The sequence below is a fragment of the Hippocampus zosterae genome, chromosome 2, assembly GCF_025434085.1.
Source record: "Hippocampus zosterae strain Florida chromosome 2, ASM2543408v3, whole genome shotgun sequence".
NCBI lineage: Eukaryota > Metazoa > Chordata > Actinopteri > Syngnathiformes > Syngnathidae > Hippocampus > Hippocampus zosterae.
The window spans coordinates 41,444,439-41,462,915 of NC_067452.1; the positions used below are offsets into that span (position 1 = coordinate 41,444,439).

Here is an 18,477-nt window from a genome sequence, read left to right on the forward strand (position 1 = left end):
GTTTTCATTCTCACTCGCCGAGCTAATAACGCAGAGGTGTCATGAGAAGGTCATGGGGGTGGGGGTCAATGGGGGTGGGGGGGGCGCTAAGATTCATCATTCACCCACATACTTGAAGTGTAGGTGGAGCGTTTTGTTTTTGTTTTTGTTTTTTTGCCTTGCGTTGCATGCAAATGTACAAGTGGGCGGGCGCCCGTTATGGCCACGCCTCCGCCAAATGCCACGATACCCTGGCCGCCGCCCCGCTGGAAAAAAGTTCTTCCGATGCCCCCGCCTCAACGTGCGCCTCCTTCCTCCTCGTCGCTGATGGGATTCGTTGTGTCTCTGGGTTTCTTTCAGATCTTCCCGCTGGGGGGTCCGGTGGAGGGAGGCACCCGCCTGACGGTGCAGGGCAAGAACCTGGGTCGCCGGGCCCAAGCGGTCAAAGTGTCCATCGGGGAGGTCCCGTGCGCACTCGTGCCCGAGCTCTACTCTGTCTCTGTTGAGTAAGTATGACCGAATACCGCCCCCCCCCCCCCCCCCGGTTATTTTCCCCCATGCGTCCATCTGTAAATTTGGCTTCAGTCGGTCAGTCAAGCCCCGGGGGTCCGTCAGCCGCTGAGGACCCCTGCCTTTTTCCCGACGTCACGCCACTCTTTGTATGCAAGACGCTTCTCCCTTGAAATGACTCCCCCTCAACGGGATTATCGCGGCGTCACCATGGCGACGGCGAGGTCGGCCGTCATAACCTTTTCCGAAGGCATCGGAGCTGAAATGAAAAGCGTTATCTGGTCGCGCTCCGCCGAAGCCCGTCATTGCATTCACGGCAGCTGTGGGCGGGGCCCACCACTGCCATGCGTCACTTCGTCCGACCCCCCCCCCCCCCCCAACGTGCGAGCGTTCTAACCCCCTCCCCCTCCTCGTCTTTTGATTTGCGCAGGCTGGTGTGCGTCACCGGGAGGTCTCCGTCGGACGGGACGGACCCGGTGCGAGTGGACGTGGATCAGGGCGGGACGGGCAAGTCCAAGGAAAGCTTCTCCTACTTGGTGAGTATGGGCCTCGCTGGCTTCCGCGTTCTTCCCTTCCCTTGTGTATCCCGCGGCGACCCCCCCCCGACCCCCCACGGCGAGCCGGCCGAGTGTTAACAGATGCGCTTTGCGGCTCGGTGTGGGAATCTTCCGACGTGTAGCGCAGCTGCGAGCCAGCAGCTAGGAAAAACAAATGATGTCCGCCGCCTCCGCTCGTTAATTGACCTTGACCTTAATTGACCCGTCCCGAGAAGAGTCGGTCGCGGCCGAACGAGCCGTACAAGTCGGCACTCTCGTCTTATTTTATCCTCCGCTCCTGGCGCGGAAAGCCCCCGAACAATCGCAAACAAGCGATTTCAAGCCGACTTGAAAAAACGGGGGCCCTTGCATATTTGTGTCGGCGGCCCCGCTCGAAAGCGAGGCGAGGCAAAAAGAAGCGGGAGACAGGATATTTGTCTGCGAGCCCCAGGAAGGAAACATCCGGCTCCCTGCAGCCACCGCGGCGCCCCAAACACACAATGGCTGTCGTCGGTCCGCGCTCATCCCGCTTCACGCCATCAACGCGGACTTTGGGCTCGTCTGCGCTTTCAGGTCCCCAAGGTGGTCTCCGTGGAGCCCGGGAAAGGCTCCCGCGCCGGAGGAACCAGAGTGACCATCAACGGGGAACACCTGGCGACCGGTTCTCGGGTTCGAGTCGTCATCAACGACACGCTGGAATGCGTCATCACCGAGTGAGTCGGCGGCGGCGGCGGCGGCGCGCTTGCGTCCTCTCGGCTGCGTCGCTCACAAAAGCGGCAACCACGCGCTCCTTTGCCCGCGGTCTCTTAGGCAACGAGACGACGCCCTGGAGTGCACCATGCCGCCGGCCCCGCAGGCGGACGACGGCGGCACGGTGTCGCTCTGCGTCCAGTTTGAGGACGCGCCGTGCCAGCGGGAGCGACTGGCCGCCACGTACGCGTACGAGAAGAACCCCACCATCGGCTTCATCAAGCCCGCCAGGAGCTTCCTCAGGTGGGCCGCGCCCGAGGACCCCTTCCCCCGAAGAAAGAAAGAAACGCAATTGGTCTTGATGTGCGTGCGTGCGTTGCAGCGGCGGCAGGACCATCACGGTGGCGGGCCACGGATTTGACCTGGTGCAGAGCGCCACCATGCAGGTGGCGGGAATCGGACAAACGGTGAGCCAAAACGCCCTCGCCGGCGCCCGTCTGGGAAACAAACGATGACACGATTTGCGGTGGGCGAGCCGCGGCGCAAAGCGGCTAGCTTCGCTACGACAAAGCGCTAAAGTGCTCTGATCTCCTTGCAGGTGTGCGCCGTGGTTTCGCCCGCCGCCATCACATGCCCGTCGCCGCCCTCCGCTCAGTCCCGGCCCACCTCGGTGCAGTTCTACCTGAATGGAGTCCTCTACGCGGGGGAGCGCCCCTCCCCCTCTGACGGGGACGCCGCGGAGGAGGAGGATGAGGAGGAGGATGAAGAGGAGCCGCGCACGGGTCGCTTCCCGTTGGAATACGTGGAGGACCCGCAGTTCTTCACGGCCAACAAGGAAAAGTTGATCAAACATCACCCGGGGGAGCAGCTGACGCTCATCATCAATGTGAGTCGCACCAGCGCCTTCATCCAAAAACTTAATTGGGGGGGGGTTGACGTTAACGCTAACCCGTCGTCCGATTGCCTTGTTTTCTTTTCGGACTTGAAATTCGATGGCTTGACCTGAAGTCAGAAACTAGCAACCCCCCCCCCCCCCCCCTATTTTTGTTTTGCTTTTGGTGTCAGCGTGTGCTGTGTTTGGATTGGGAAGGACTTGTTGACAGAGTCCTGGGAGGCGGCATCCTGCGCATCCTGCGCTGGCGACAGGAGAGGGCCTTCAGGCAGCGAGGAAGCACACTGGCGATAAACACGCACGCGCACGCTTCCTCACTTTTTGGAAAAAAAAAAAGGGGGGGGTGGATTTCACTTGCATCCAAATTGGCTCTCACTTTCCTTACTTTGGCCTGGTTCCCAGTTGGTAATCCCGTCCTTGTGGTCACCAAGTCAATTGCGAAAAAAAACAAAAACTGCAGCCTGAATTTGAAAACAAAGCGTCTCGCAATCAAAGCCGCACGTTTGCCATTTGGCTGCGCCAAAAGCAAATTGTCACGTTTCGTTGGCTTTTCTCTTGCTGTCGTTGGACTGCGAAAGCAACCTAGAATATCGATACACAAGTGTGTGTGTTCTTGTACTCACGCCAGTGCCCGGTCCTCACTTATCTAGTTAAAAACTTTTTCTTAACCTTTGGTGTTTTATTTAATCTAAAGGAATGTATTGCCTAAGGGCGCCCTCTCCTGTGTCTAGAAATGTGTCTTTTTCATTTCTTTGTCAAGCAGAAAGGGTGGTCCTCGCTTTGGAGGCCTTTTTACTCGGTCCTCACTGTGCCACAAGTGCAGGAATGTGTGTGTGTGTGTATAATTTTTGTTCTTATCAAAGCATCAAGTCGGGGATTTAACATCCGATGAGGCTCTCATTGTGGTTCTTATCTTGCATCATGACGACAGTCTTCTTTCTTTTCTCGTTCATCCCGTTTACCTAAAAAAAAAAAGCTGAGAAACATTCCTGATACGTTTCCCGTAAAAATGGGGGTGCCAAGCCACGAGTAGGACTTGATGGGCTGGTTGGATGGCTGGTTTTCCGTGGCCATAAAAGCCGTTCCGTGGCTCGACGTTTTGTGAAGCTTTCACCAATGATGCGTTTAGCAGGAGGACCGAGTTGGGGGGGGGGGGGCGGTTGCGGTGTCCGCGGCGAGCGACGGCTCTGTTGTTTTTTCCGACCGACGTCGTCCGGCAAAGGGCCTGAGAAAGTTCTTTTGGGCAGTCGGCAGATTTTGTTTTTCTAGTCTCGGCCGTCTCACTTGGCGGGCTGGTTTGCCGCTCCGAGCCGAAGGGATGTCCGCCGGCTTCCTGTGCGCGAGGCCCCTGATGTGTGTGTGTTTTTTTTCCTCCCCTTGGCAGAAAGGGCCCAGCGATCTGGAGCTGATGCCGGACGAATACTCTGTGATGGTCGGCCCCTACCCGTGCAACATCAGCTTCCACAACGACCAACTTTTCCACTGCACCATCGGCGGCCTGCTGAGCTCCCGGGAGACCGAGATGCCCGTCACCGTAAGTGCCCGCGGGGGGAGGGGGGACTGGAGCCAACGGCGGCCATTGCCGACTCCGGCGTTTTGCCTTTGCTCCTTGAGGTTATTCGGGATCTTTCCACCAACTGTGGGCTGACTCCGAACCGGAGGGCGTGACCTCCCTTGTACGCCAGTTGTGTCGCCAGAAAAGCAGACGTTGGCGTCCCGGCTGCTCACGTTCCCTCTTTTTGGCACCGTTGCTCCGGAAGCAATGTCAGTCTGCCGCCAGAGTGCTGCCTGCTGCAAAAACCATTTGCCCTTTTTCTTTTTTTTTTGGGGGGGGGGGGGTCCAGGGGTCCAGAAACAGAAATATTTGTTTCGGGCTGCGCAACAACACACGCCGGTTGTGTTTTTCCAACATTGTCTGGAAATAAAAACGGAGCAAAGTGAGGTCTCTCTCGCGCTCGACATTGATTCCCAAGAAGAAAACCATTTGGAGGGAGGCGCTTTCTTTTTTTTTTTTTTTTTTTTAATGAAATGTTTTCTTTTCTCTCCCTCAACGAACCTCGGCCCTCAGCCGATGAGGCGAGACCGTCCTCGCCTGCTGACTGGTCACGAGGCGCAAGAAGAAGTCCTTCTCTTGTCACATCTGGCTCAGCGTGTCATGCGACTCTGCACGCGCTCATTTGTCAGAGAGGTGCACCGGCGCATCCTCGCCTCGCTTGATTTCTTCAGCACGCCTCGGAGCTTCTTGTCGAGCCCGCGTCCGAAAAGGCAAAGCGGCCAATCCCAACGCCGTCGACGATCGTTCCGTCTTTCTTTGCCGCCGTGACGGAGCGCGGTCAAAATCGGCAACTTGAGCCATTTGGCCGAGCCGTCGACGGTGGTCTTTCTATCGCTTGGCCAACGATGTGGGCCATGGTTCTGTCGCCAACTTGGCCCAGCTGGCTCCGGGAGACTCCCTTTCCAAAGCGCAAGACCATTTTGGTTTTTGTCAACCGGAGCGTACCGAGGCTCAGCAGCCGCATCCATTTTGTTTGCAAGCAAGGCGGAAGCGGCAGTGGCGGCGGTTCACTTCCTGCCGTTTGTGGCAAAAATGCAGTTGTGACGTGGACGTTACAAAGTCGTCGGCTGACGTGAAATGGAAACCTGTACTTGACTGTACTTGAAAAGAAAAGAAAAAAAAAAGTCCGTCTTCTCCGCTGCTGTCAAAGCGCAGCCTTTTTCTTGCGGGCTTTTGTATCAACTCTGTTGTTCCTTCTGCCAGTTCCTCAAAACAAAACTTTTGACAACGGCTTTTTCATGTTTGCTTGGGATGCTTCCCGCCCCCCCCCCTTTCTTTTTCGCAACCCGTCTCCCCACAGCGACAGCGGCTTGAGTTCATGATGAGAAAAGGAACATCAGCTGGCCCTTAATTCAACGGGACACTTTGTCATGTTACTGTGATGCAGCAGCGGGGGAGCCACAATGGCAATTTCAGCCCAGCGTGCCATCAAACCCGCCCCCTCCCAAAATGACACCTCGGCGGTTTTGAAACCTAAGCGAAGTATCGCCCAAATGGCTGGCGGAAGGCGCTTTGATGTAAATCTGCCGCGCTGGCCCGAGATGACGGCTTAAAGATGAGTCCACGCTAGCTCGCAGGATGTGGGGTTGGGGTGGGGGTCTACTGGAATGCAAGAATGCAATCGCTCCCTCTAATTTCACAATTTGATCTTTAGTCGTCAGATCCGTACACAGAACGTGACTACTTGTGCCAGCTGCGGCCAATCATCCAATCATGTGGGCCCGCGCCAGGCAAAAAGCGCAATACAATACAATACAATACAATACAATACACGAATGTATCGCAAGATGTGCGTGTCATCTTTTCCGGGCCGCTCTCCTCCAATGGCAGGTGCAAGTGGGCAACTTCCGGCACACCGTGGCCAAAGTGCAGCTGGGCGGCAGCGAGCTGGCCATCGTGGTGTCCATCGTGGTCTGCTGCGTCCTGCTGCTGCTCTGCACGGCGGGTAAGAAAATCCACGTGGGGCTCGCTCGGGCGGCGCAAAAGGCCCGCGCCCATCGTCTTGGCGGACGGTCGGATCGAAGCGCGCTCGTTTGGGAAATCCATCGCGTGCCTTTGTGGCCGGGCGCGCCTTGACCAGCGGCCGTGAGCGCGGAGCAAAATTAGAATAACAATAGCAGAAAAAAAAAACGCACAACGTCACGTCTGTGTGTGTGTCCCCAGCCCTCGTGGTGTACTGTACAAAGAGTCGAAGGGCTGAACGCTACTGGCAGAAAACTTTACTCCAAATGGAAGAGATGGAGTCCCAGATCAGAGAGGAGATCCGCAAAGGTCTGTTTAATGCAACACACACACACACACAAATGGGCGGGGCATATGCAAAGTGTGTGTGTGTGGAGGAGTGAGTGCAATAGCACTGAATAACCATGTGGGGGGCTGCTGAGCACCATGTACACACACACAATCAGTAAAAATGGTGACTTGTGGGTTTTTGCTAAAAACTTCACAGGCACATTCGGGGCAGCCCTCTGATGCTTTTTATACGTTATTCTTATGGGGACCTGCTTTTTTGTCCCCATAAGAAAAATGGTCCCTCCCCAAGACGTGACTGTGTTTCCAATTTTTATGTCCCCTCAAAACATGGAAACGAGTGCACACACACACACACACACACACACACACACCCATGTTCCCACGTTTGCGGGTGTTGTTTTGCGCACTTTTCCGCTTGTCTGTGTTTGTTGTGTTTTCAACGGGTGACGCGGCGAGACGGGCCGAGGCCGCAGAAGTGGGGGGAGGGGGGGGAGGGGGGGGCTGACAGGAAGGGGAGCTGGGCTCTTTGGGCCTCCTGGGGCCAATCACGAGTTGCGGCTTTGATCCGAGACCCGAATGACGCTCAACGTCTTCAATCTCGGCGACGTGACGGACTTTGGTCCCACCCGGCTCCCTTTCCCAAGTCTCCGTGAAAACGCAACGTTCAGTTCTCGCCCCGAAATGAGGAAGAAAGCGCAGATCGTTTGATTTTGTGAAGAAACGGGAATAAAACCCCGACCGGGCCCGCGACATGAGGAGGACGACGGCGTGAAATGAGCCCATGCGAGAATCTCTTCACGACTGAAATGGCATCGGAGAATTTCAAGGCGCACATCTTGGGTGGGAGGAATGAAAAGGCCACAAAAGCGAAGCGGCGGGGGGGGCACCGGTGAGTCCTCCCCGCCGGCTTCGGGGCTGCTCGCGCGTTACCTGCTGTGGGAAGAGATGAGAAAATAAACCCAAATTCAAATGACCTTGATTTGGAAACAGAAGACGTGGCGGAAAGGGGGCGGGGCAAAACGGGCGTCTGACTTGCCATTGGTCCTTTCAGGCTTTGCGGAGCTGCAGACGGACATGACCGACCTGACCAAGGAGCTGAACCGCAGCCAAGGCATCCCCTTCCTGGAGTACAAACACTTTGTCACGCGCACCTTCTTCCCCAAGGTCACCGCTCTCACTTTTCTCATTTACACACACACACACACTCGCTTTTTCCTTTTGGCAGCCCCCCCAAAAAAGGCCATTCAAGAATGGCACAAACTACCAAACGATATGTGACCGCGGCCGGCTTTGTTTTCAGATGTTCTCCGATTACGAGAGGAGTCTGGTGCAGCCCACCTACGAGTACGATTCTTCGGGGCCTCGAGCCCTGCCGGAGACGCACCCGCTCTTGCGGGACTGGCAGGTGAGGAAAATTTGACGGCGCCTCCGTTTGGCTCCTGGCGGCGCCGGGGCCTGGCGGAATGGGGGGGGGGGTCCGATGCCGATGCCGAATGCGGCCCGACCTTTGGCTTCTTGTTTTGTGGTGGCGGGCGGGGCCCTTTCGCAGCCGTCCGCCCATTACAAGACAAAGTAACAATCGGGAGGTGGGGGGCGGGGGGGGGCGTCTGATGGTGACAAAGTGCCCTTCGCCCACATCGTCTTCCCGGGAAGGCTTTCCAGGTCACGTAAATTAAATCTCTCAGGCGCGAGCATTTATCTTCATGCGCACCTCTGCTCCCCTTCTGTCAGCCTCTCTGGTTGCTGCGGCCAGGGGGTGGGGGGGGGACGTCGGGGGGGGGGGGGGGTGGGTCTCTGCATGTTTGGGATGCACAAAGGGCCGACAAACAGGCCGACGCGGCCTAATACCGCTTTGCCGCCCTCAGGCCGCCAGCCCGAGCAGAGCCAACGTGGAGGAAGGCATGGCGCTGTTCGCCACCCTCCTCAACAACAAGCACTTCCTCATCACCTTCGTCCACGCCCTGGAGCAGCAGAAGGACTTTGCTGTGCGCGACCGGTAAGCGTGCGCCTCCCGCGCTAAGCGTGCCGCTTTTGATCTTGAAGCTGAGAAAGTAGAAAAGGGCACCCACTGCATGATGATGTTTTGGGGTCAAGCGCTGACCTTTGACCTCATGACCGTTGCTCCTACTTGGCCAAACGCGTTCTTCCCAAGAACCGGCACCAGGTCTCTTTTTTTAATTGCAAAAGGGCTAAAAGCATCCATTGGGCCATCGGTTGCAAGATTTTTCAGGGGCGCTATTTGCGAGTCCAAAAAGGGCTTGCAAGTTGATTGCGCAATTCAAGTGCGCCTCAGCGGAGGGCGCCGCAGAGCAAGGATGGTCAGCGTCTGAAGCTTGGGCCGCTGCGTCTGTCGGGTCCTCGGCAGGTGCAGTCTGGCCTCCCTGCTGACCATCGCCCTGCACGGCAAGCTGGAGTACTACACGGGCATCATGAAAGACCTCCTGGTGGACCTGATCGACGCCTCGGCCTCCAAGAACCCCAAGCTGATGCTGCGCCGCACCGAGTCGGTGGTGGAGAAAATGCTGACCAACTGGATGTCCATCTGCATGTACAGCTACCTCAAAGTGAGAACGGCGGCTCGGTGGGGGGGGGGGGGGCTGAGGCGTGGCGCGCCGCTAACGCTATCGGACGGCCGCTTCAGGAAACGGTGGGCGAGCCCTTCTTCCTGCTGCTGTGCGCCATCAAGCAGCAGATCAACAAGGGCTCCATCGACGCCATCACGGGCAAAGCGCGCTACACCCTCAACGAGGAGTGGCTGCTCCGCGAGAACATCGAAGCCAAGCCGCAGGTGGGGGCGTCCCGCCGTTGTCGTCGGCCTTCCCCGAAGCCGAGGGGCCGCTTGGCTTCACGGCGCCTTTGTCGTTTTGTTTTGCAGAACATCAACGTGTCCTTCCAGGGTTGCGGTGTGGACTCGCTGGCCGTCAAGGTGATGAACACCGACACCATCTGCCAAGTGAAGGAGAAAATCATCGAAGCCTTTTACAAGAACTTGCCCTTCTCCCAGTGGCCCCGAGCGCAAGACGTGGACCTGGGTAAGGGCGCCGCCCGTCCTCCTGGGTCACTTTTCATTGGCCGTCCGCCCAGAAACGCCGACGCTTGTCGTCTCGCGTCCCCACAGAGTGGTTTGACTCGGGCAGCAACGGCAAAGCTCTGCAGGACCTGGACAACTCCTCGCTCATGGAGGACGGCCGCAAGAAACTCAACACCGTCTTCCATTACCAGGTGCGACTGCGGCGGACCCTCCTCGGAGGTGTTGGTGCGCCCCGTCTTGCGTTGACAGATTTCGGGTGTCCTTCGGGTCACCTTTTCGCGCCATCTGCATCGGCGGATGTCGTTAGCGCTCAGCGGTCCGCACTCGCCGCATAAAGCTTTGATTTCACCTGCGGCGCTAGCAAAGAACGGCAAAAACCGCAGCGTCGGCGCCCGTGCGTACGCTAGTTTGTGTCGGCCCTCGACAAAGTGTCCACGTGGGGGGGCTCACGGTGGGAACGAGCCCACGGCGGGAGGTTGCTCGCATGCTTGGAAAGCCGATCCCGGGTCCATTCAAATGTTTGACCTCTTCCCCGCGCGCGTTAAGTGCCCCCCGCGTTTAGTTTAGCGGTGAGAGTAGCGGCACGCCGCGGGCCGGACCGAGCGAAGGCTGTCCGTCTCTTTCCACGTAGGCCGGTGCGACGTCGACGATTCCCCGGTGGCCCGGTGCCGGCCTCTGACCTTGCGACCTCTGACCTTGCGACCTCTGACCTTGCGGCCTCTTCTGTGGGCTTTCCCTCTCCAGATCCCGGAAGGGGCGTCGCTCGCCATGAGCCTGCAAGACAAGAAGGAGAAGGCGCTCGGGAGAGGTACGTGGCCTCGCTCGCTCACTCGCTCGCTCGCATGACCTTGAGCGCAAACGGAAGAAGGGCGGCGTTTGTCGCAAGCAAGGCCTTGTGGCTGTTTTGTGGTGTGAAATCGGACTTTGAAATAAATGTTGTGCGCGCGTCTCTCTTCCTTTTCCCGCCTTTCATTCATCATCTCTGCCCTTGGCGCTGCCCGACAGCGTCCTTCGCCTTGCGCCCCCCCCGCCTTCATCACTTTCTGCCCCGCTCGCAATGTCGTTTTGTTTTGGCTTGTTTTGTGAATTTTCTTTTTTTTTCCTCCCTCGGCGCCACTCGCCTTCAGCCGTCTTCTCTTATTCTCTCTCTTGTCGATTGGACAATGTTGATTTTTTTTTTCTTTTTTTTGGGGTCTCTCCCTAGTCAAAGACCTGGACACGGAAAAGTACGTCCACTTGGTGAGTGAGCGCCGGCGAATTCTCAACGCGGTCGCTTTGGCAACGCGCCGAGATGGAGGTGAAAAGGAAAAGCCGCCGCGGGGAAAGAGCGGCGCTTAGGCGGCGCTTATGCGGCGCTTATGCGGCTTAAGCTCTTTTCTGCCGAGATCGCGGCCCTTTGACGGCGGGATCATGAGTTCTGGGATTTGCCGGGTCAACGCTCGCTTTTTGGGAACGGCTTTTTGACCGTGAGCCCGCCGGCGTTTGCAGGTCCTTCCGCACGACGAGCCGACGGAGCCCAAGAAGTCGCACGGGCAGAGCCGGCGCAAGAAGGTGCTGCCCGAAATCTACCTGACGCGCCTCCTGTCCACCAAAGTGAGCGCGCGCTCTCGGCGGGATGCTTTCGGAGGGATCGGGGGGGCGTGGCTTTTCCTTCTCCTGACCCCGCCCGTCCACTCCTCCCCAAGGGAACGCTCCAGAAGTTCTTGGACGACCTGTTCCAGGCCATCCTCAGCATCCCCCCGGAACGGCCCCCGCTGGCGGTCAAATACTTCTTTGACTTCCTGGAGGAGCAGGCCGACAAACGGGGCATCACCGACCCGGACACCCTCCACATCTGGAAAACCAACAGGTGAGCGCCGCCGGTCGGCCGGCCGGCCAGCTTTTGACAGAGCCCCTGACCCCCCGCACCCCCCGCCCGCCCTCCCAACAGTTTACCGCTGCGATTCTGGGTCAACATCCTGAAGAACCCCCAGTTCGTCTTTGACATCGACAAGACGGATCACATGGACGCGTGTCTGTCCGTCATCGCGCAGGCCTTCATCGACGCCTGCTCCGTTTCCGACCTGCAGCTGGGCAAGGTCGGTACCAGATCTGCCGGATCTGCCGACGGCGCCGAGCCGCCGCTCTGATCGAAAAACGGCTCGGACGCCGCGCGCAAAACCGCCACGTAGCCGTCCGTCCGCCCCCTCGCCCGCGGTCGGCAGTGCATTTGACCTTTGAGGCCGACGCCCCCTTTTGAGTTGGCTTCGGGATCGGGGTCCCGACCGAGCCGTCGGCCATTCAACACGTTGGACCGTTAGCCGCATCCACCTCACCGTGACTCATTTCAGGCAGGCCGACCCCCCCACGGATCTGCACGAGTGTGTGCGCGCGTGTGTGTGAATGTGTGTGAACGTGTGTGTCCAAGCTCAGACGTTGGCGTCGTCACCGTTGACATTCCTCAGTGGACGCACTCTGCTTCCTGTCTCTCGCTGACTGACTTCCTTCCCCACATTTTGCGGAAGAATGTTGAGAATGATGAGAGCAGTGAGGGGGGGCCGGGGGGGGGGCAGAGCAGGACACGCTCAGCCGCGCCAAACAGCAAGCCCGTTGCCACGGAAACCCTCTTATCTGGCAAGAAGCACGCTCCCGCAGGGGTGAGAGGTCTTGGGGGGGGTTGGCAAACAGACGGGCGAACGGCAGGAAGTGACCTTGCGAACAGGATGCGAGAGGCTTCGCGATCGGGAGGAGCGACTTTGTCTATCAAGGGGGAAGGCCTTTTGTGGCGAGGCGAGGCGGCGGCGGACGCGCGTTTGCCAAGTTGCGAGCGCCTGGCGTGGACGAGCCTTTTGTCCTTTTTCAGGATTCTCCAACCAACAAGCTGCTCTACGCCAAGGAAATCCCCGAGTACAAGAAGCGGGTGCAGTGCTACTACCGGCAGATCCAGGAGATGCCGCCTCTCAGCGAGCAGGAGATGAACGCTCACCTGGCCGAGGAGTCTCGCGTGAGTGCCCCCCCCCCTCCCCCCTGCCGGGCGCCGCCTCCCTGATGGCCCAACTCTCTTGCAGAAGTACCGCAATGAATTCAACACCAACCTGGCCTTGACGGAGATCTACAAGTACGCCAAGAGATACAGGAACCAGGTAGGAGCTTCTTCTTGCCCCCCTCCCGCTCACGCCGAGCGCTGGAGCTGGTGCGGGGGCGTGCTTTTCCCCCAATGGGGGTTCTTGACAAGCCCAATCAAGTTTCGATTTGGATCGCAAAAGCGTTTTGTCGTTCAACACTCAAATGCCGACACCGTTTTTTGGGGGGGTTGTTTTGTTGCTGTCCTACATTTGGCAAAAGGAGAGCCACAGTCCCCCCCAAAAAAAGAGACTCCAATTCCTGCTTGGAATGATGGGAAATAAGTTTAGTGATGCTCTCTTCCAACTTGTATGTTTGAGATACTTTTGAGGTCCGAGCACTAAGCGGTGTTGTTCGTACCGTGGAGATTTGAACAGAAATGGTGCGGCGGGAATTGTAGACAGACACTATGGGCATGCGATATCTTCGGCCTGTCCGAACCTGAAGTCAAGGCAACGGTGTCCCTTTGCGTGGCCTCAAAGTCTGCTTTTTTTTTTTTGGTGGCGCTGCGCTTGTGTCCAGGTGACCAACGCCCTGGAGTGCAACCCGACGGCTCGTCGCACTCAACTGCAGCACAAGTTCGAGCAGGTTGTCGCCCTGGTGGAGGACAACATCTACGAGTGTTGCAGCGAGGCCTGAGTCTCCGCCCCCCCCCCTCCATCCTCCACCCTATTGGCCTTCGCTATTGCCGTTTTGCCATGATTGAAGCACGGTGTGGAGCCCCCCCCCCACTTTTTCCCCCATTTAAAAGGCGTCCGGCTTCGAAAGGGAGTCCGAGAAGAGACTTGGGGACCCGAGGCCCGGCCGGTCTTGATGCACTGAACCTTTCCCCGAGGGAACGAGCCCAATGATGCACTGCGCTGTATGATATCGTGTCCATAGCAATATTTAGAGATGTGTCGTCGTGTTTTGGAGCGGCCGTCCGACCGCCCGGAGGAGCCGTCATCGTCGTCGTCGTCGTCGGTAACGCCTGTAACGTTCTCAGGTGGGACTCATCGCCGTCAGTGCTTTGAACTTTTTGGTCCCCGCGTGCTTTGCGGGCGAAGCGGAGGCGGGTCGAGACCAGCGAAGCCGCTGGTCTTCAAACGCCGGCAAAGCCGTCCGTCCGCACGCGCGGGAAACGTGATCTATTATCTCAAGAGAAATGTCTCCCACGACTGTATTTGTGATGCCAAATGAGCGCGGATGAAATAAACAACGGCGTTTGCGCTTCCATTGTGCCTGTACCGTCGCCGCCATCTGCTCTGCCAAATGTCACCGTGGCTTTTTTTCCCCACATGGAAAAATTCTGACAATGTTTCAACTGAGGGAGGCAAATGAGCAAAAGTGGGCGGGACTTGAGTTAAAAAGTTACGCTTACAAGCTTGACGGCGTGAGAATTGGACTGAGGAGGCAATTACGAACGCTCGTCTTTCAAACAACACTGATGTCATCTTGGAGGCAATGTTTGCAAACACGGAAACATGGAAAATTGATCGGGCAGGCCGGGTGACCTCTGGAAAGAATGTGCGGTTTGCGAGCAGCTACCTCGGCTTGACCGAATGATGGCTTGCGCAAGCCGTAAAGTGGCCGCATGCGAGTCATCCGGAAGAAGAAGCCAAAATTCAGAGGAACTGAAGAGGCCACTTATTTGCTGAAATGTGGTGGGAAATTATTTTTTTTTTAAATGTCATAATGAGTCATGAATGTTTCTGTTGAAATGTGATGTGTTGATATCACCCCAGAAAAGAACCAAAATGGCATTTAGGGATGGCCCATTAGCATTAGCCTACTAGCATAAGAGTCATTCTTAATTTTGTGGGACAACATGAATAAGAAAGACATTTTGTTAAGTCAGGCAAGTCGTCTTCCATGTTGTTGAGCCGTTTGTCTCGTTTTGCGAAAAAAAAAGTTCCAACAGGCAACGATGCTAATCGGCTCACGACATGCTAGCTACGTTTATTTGGCGTTTCGTCCAAAAGACAAATATTTCCCCGGACCCGAAAAGTTTGCCAGCCTCCGGCTTAAGGACCTAGGACCGAAATGTCGTTTTGAAAGTTTATTTCCTCCGAGACGGCCTTCACGTTGGAACGTCACAAGGCCTGAATGTTCCTTTAGCGGCATTCGCTCCGCTGTCACATTCGTCCATTCAAAGCGGATTAGCCGCTCGCTAGCATCATTTGCGCGCTGGCCGGCGGCACGAGAAAACGGCTCCCCGTTGCCGAAGAGCGGCAGCAGGCACGAGGGGATGCGGATTAGGAAAGTCACCCCCCCCCCCAAAAAAAAGGGGTGGTGGGGGGGTGGATAAAAATATATGTGGTACTTGCTGGCTGTGGGCAGTGACAGTGGATTTTAAGATGGGACAGATGGGACACCAGGGATGCGTGGGGGGGGGGGGGGGGGGTCATGGTCGCCTTTGAGACAGTCGGGATGCGCATGTCAAGCGGGGGCCACCTGACTGGAGGCAACGGACGAGATCTGCGTTTTGGAGAGGGCGGCGGCCGCCGCGTCGTCTTCGTCTCCAAACGGGTTCTTGCCGCAGCACACGGTGGTGATCATGCAGTTGCGGAACTGAAGGAACAACAAAACACAGTGGTGTGACCCACCGCAGCGGGGTTGACGCCGAAGGGGGCCCGAGCGTGCCCCCCCCCCCCCAAAAAAAACTTCCTCCGACCTTCTACCCGTGATGTACAGACAACAACAAACATTGCGTCGGTGGCATTTTGCTCCCAGTGGCATCCTATCATACATATGTTGTGAGGGAGGGGGGGGCGGGGGCTCATTTCCAAATATTGTCACGGCAAAGCGTGCTCACCTGCTTGTTGAGCAGGATGTAGATGACGGGGTTGTAGAGGGCGGCGCCCTTGGCGAAGAAAGCGGGCGCCGTCATGAAGACGGGCCCGAATTGGATGCCCCGGTTGGCAAAGATGTACCAGGCCACGCTGGCGTACGGCACCCAACACACCAGGAAGGCGATCACCATGACGACCACCATGCGGGTCACCTCCTTCTCGGCCCGCTGCGTGCTCTCCGACTCCTGCTGCTGCTGCGCCGCCTGGACACGCGCGCGGCAAACAAAACAAAACCGTTTCGACAAGCCCGCAGATACTTTTTGGAGGGCCATCTTCACATTACTCCAGTGTATGATGTACATATGTATATTTGGGGCAGGGGGGGCAGTGTGCATCTACAGTTAAAATGGATCCATTATTGTGTCCCCAATGTGCTGCTGGAGGCTGTAAATTTCCCCAGTGTGGGACGAATAAAGGATATCTTATCTTATCTTATCTTATCTTATCTTATCTTAAAAACATGTCGGAGCACTTTTCCTTGCAGACGTCCAGAAGGTGAATTTATTTTTGTTACATTTCCCACCACCAGCTGTACTTGTAATTCCTCTTTTGTGAGTGCGAATCTTTTTGCCAGCTGTGGTGTAAAAACAAACTCGGCACTTTTGTCACAAGTTCCGCTTCCATTAGTAACAAGAGCACTCGAGGATGAACGCATGAATTATGAAGGCTTGCCGGCTTATTATTCATGAGGGTGACGCAGTGAGGCAGCAGACTTGCTTTCAGCTGGATGCCGGCGTGCTGCCAAAAGCCTTGGCGCCCCCCCCCCACCCCGCCCTTTGGTGTCCTTGAGACGCTCCGAGGTGTGGGCACACTTTTTCGGGCCATTTTTTACACCCCCCCCCCCTCCATGCTTTCGATTATTGTTAGAAACGAGGCCGTTTTGGGTGTGCGTGGGTGCCGTACCGCTCTGACGGTGCACAGCAGGCGGCTGTAGCAGAAGAAGATGACGCCAAGAGGGATGACAAAATGCACCACGAACATGTAGACCACAAACGAGCCGTTGCGGATCTCCGGTTTGGGCGTGTAGTAGTCGATGCCGCACGAACACTGCATTCCCTCTGGGATGTACCTGCGTGCGCAAAAGCCACCCGTGGCGTCACCACGGTGGAGGGGGGGGGGGCACAATGGGAATAGTTTGAGCAATTATTGAATGGAGTTTCAAGCGGTGTTTTTACACATCTCAGCGGGCGGCCATTTTGCCTCGCAATGTCATTTGCCGTCCGGTGCAAACTGACACGGCGGGGCCTCGCGGCGCAAGTCAATCGACAACATCCGCAACGAATGGAGCCCAAGCGCGTCGTACCGCGACCATCCCAGCAGGGGGGGCGCGGCGCAGGTCAAAGCCATGATCCAGGTGAGCGCCAGGCCGCAGACGGCGTGCTTCTCCCCGAAGCGGAAGTTGCTCATGGGTTTGCACACCACCAGGTAGCGCTCGATGGCCAAGAGCACCAGGGACCACAGGGCCACCTCGCCTGCAAACAAACGGCGGCGGCGAGACGCAAAGACGGCTGAGCGCGCCGCGGGATTTGACGGCGCCCCGACCTCCGACCTCCGACCTCCGAGCGTGGCGAAGAAGCCTTCCACGTAGCAGCCGACGACGCCCAGGCTGAAGTAGCCGCGCAGGGCGGCGTGCAGCGTGACGGTGAAGCCCCCCAGCACCATGCAGAGGTCGGCCACCGCCAGGTTGAGCAGGGCGTAGTTGAGCGGCGTGCGCAGCTTCTTGTGCTGGAAGGTCACGTACAGCGTCAGCGCGTTGATGGGCAGGGCGCTGACGATGAGGAAGAGCATGTAGGCCGCCACCAGCGAGTACTTCCAGGGCTCCGCCAGGTAGTACTGCGGGTACTCGAAGGGGCTGCGCACCAGCCCCGTCTTGTTGGACATGGGCACGTAAAAGTCGGCTCCTTCCGTACCGTTCATGGCCGCGACGGTGGGGCAAGGTAGTCTGACGGGATGAAGACGAGCTCTGCGGCCCCCCAAGCCACCTTTTAACTTGACGCGCGGGGGGGATTACGGGGCCACGTGCAAAAATGGAATTAGCGCAATCTCGGCCTTGTCTCCTCTCTGTGACCTCCGCGCGAGAGAGAGAGACAAAATGGAAAGCGGCTTCAGGAATTGGGCGACTTTATTCAGGCGCTGACGTTGGCTGGATGTGGCCGTGTGACGTTGCTTGCTTTCCTCAGCGTTATTTTAGCGCCATGGTGGCCTTGATTGAGCGACGACGAGCCTTTGCAAGAGTGGCTCAAAAAAACTGATGCCACGAGGGATGGGAGAGCTATACCGGTTGGAAAAATGTCCCTCGGGGGAGGTGGGGGAGGGGGGGCGAGTGGTGTTGTTCCCTTGACACCCCTCCCAAAAAAAAAAAAAAACAACCATGTATAGTAAGGCGTTTTTAGCCCCCCAAAAAACGATCATGTATAGTAAGGCGTTTTGAGCCGAAAAAAACCCGACCATGTATAGTAAGGCGTTTTTAGCCCCCCAAAAAACGACCAGGTATAGTAAGGCGTTTTTAGTCCCCCAAATAAACGACCATGTATAGTAAGGCGTTTTGAGCCGAAAAAAACGATCATGTATAGTAAGGCGTTTTTAGTCCCCCAAAAAAACAACCATGTATAGTAAGGCGTTTTTAGCCCCCCAAAAGTAAGGCGTTTTGAGCCGAAAAAAACGATCATGTATAGTAAGGCGTTTTTAGTCCCCCAAAAAAATAACCATGTATTGTAAGGCGTTTTTAGCCCCCCAAAAAACGATCATGTATAGTAAGGCGTTTTGAGCCGAAAAAAACCCGACCATGTATAGTAAGGCGTTTTTAGCCCCCCAAAAAACGACCAGGTATAGTAAGGCGTTTTTAGTCCCCCAAAAAAACGACCATGTATAGTAAGGCGTTTTGAGCCGAAAAAAACGATCATGTATAGTAAGGCGTTTTTAGTCCCCCAAAAAAACAACCATGTATAGTAAGGCGTTTTTAGCCAAAAAAAACCCGACCATGTATATAGTAAGGCGTTTTTGATGGAAAAAAACACCTTACTATACATGGTCATTTTTTTCCGGCTAAAAATGCCTTACTATACATGGTCGTTTTTTTTCGGCCAAAAACGCCTGAC

At 56.6% G+C, this 18,477-nt stretch overlaps 2 protein-coding genes across 2 annotated transcripts; one reads left to right on the top strand and one right to left on the bottom strand.

Moving 5' to 3' along the window:
- Positions 1–198: 198 nt before the first annotated feature.
- Positions 199–13,800, top strand: LOC127596479 (plexin-D1-like). Its single transcript, XM_052058997.1, has 24 exons — positions 199–485; positions 920–1,025; positions 1,599–1,738; positions 1,836–2,018; positions 2,098–2,182; positions 2,314–2,601; positions 3,992–4,141; positions 5,993–6,107; positions 6,326–6,433; positions 7,467–7,579; positions 7,716–7,820; positions 8,281–8,411; positions 8,781–8,979; positions 9,057–9,203; positions 9,291–9,447; positions 9,534–9,637; positions 10,191–10,254; positions 10,651–10,685; positions 10,935–11,039; positions 11,132–11,295; positions 11,377–11,524; positions 12,289–12,429; positions 12,494–12,568; positions 13,071–13,800. The coding sequence occupies exons 1-24, from the start codon at positions 199–201 to the stop codon at positions 13,185–13,187; spliced, it is 3,267 nt and encodes a 1,088-aa protein (XP_051914957.1). The 3' UTR covers positions 13,188–13,800.
- Positions 13,801–14,617: 817 nt separating this feature from the next.
- On the bottom strand, positions 14,618–17,306 carry LOC127594278 (rhodopsin-like). Its single transcript, XM_052056272.1, has 5 exons — positions 16,936–17,306; positions 16,683–16,851; positions 16,283–16,448; positions 15,343–15,582; positions 14,618–15,098 (listed from the first exon to the last, which is right to left on the bottom strand). The coding sequence occupies exons 1-5, from the start codon at positions 17,294–17,296 to the stop codon at positions 14,967–14,969; spliced, it is 1,068 nt and encodes a 355-aa protein (XP_051912232.1). The 5' UTR covers positions 17,297–17,306; the 3' UTR covers positions 14,618–14,966.
- Positions 17,307–18,477: the final 1,171 nt, after the last annotated feature.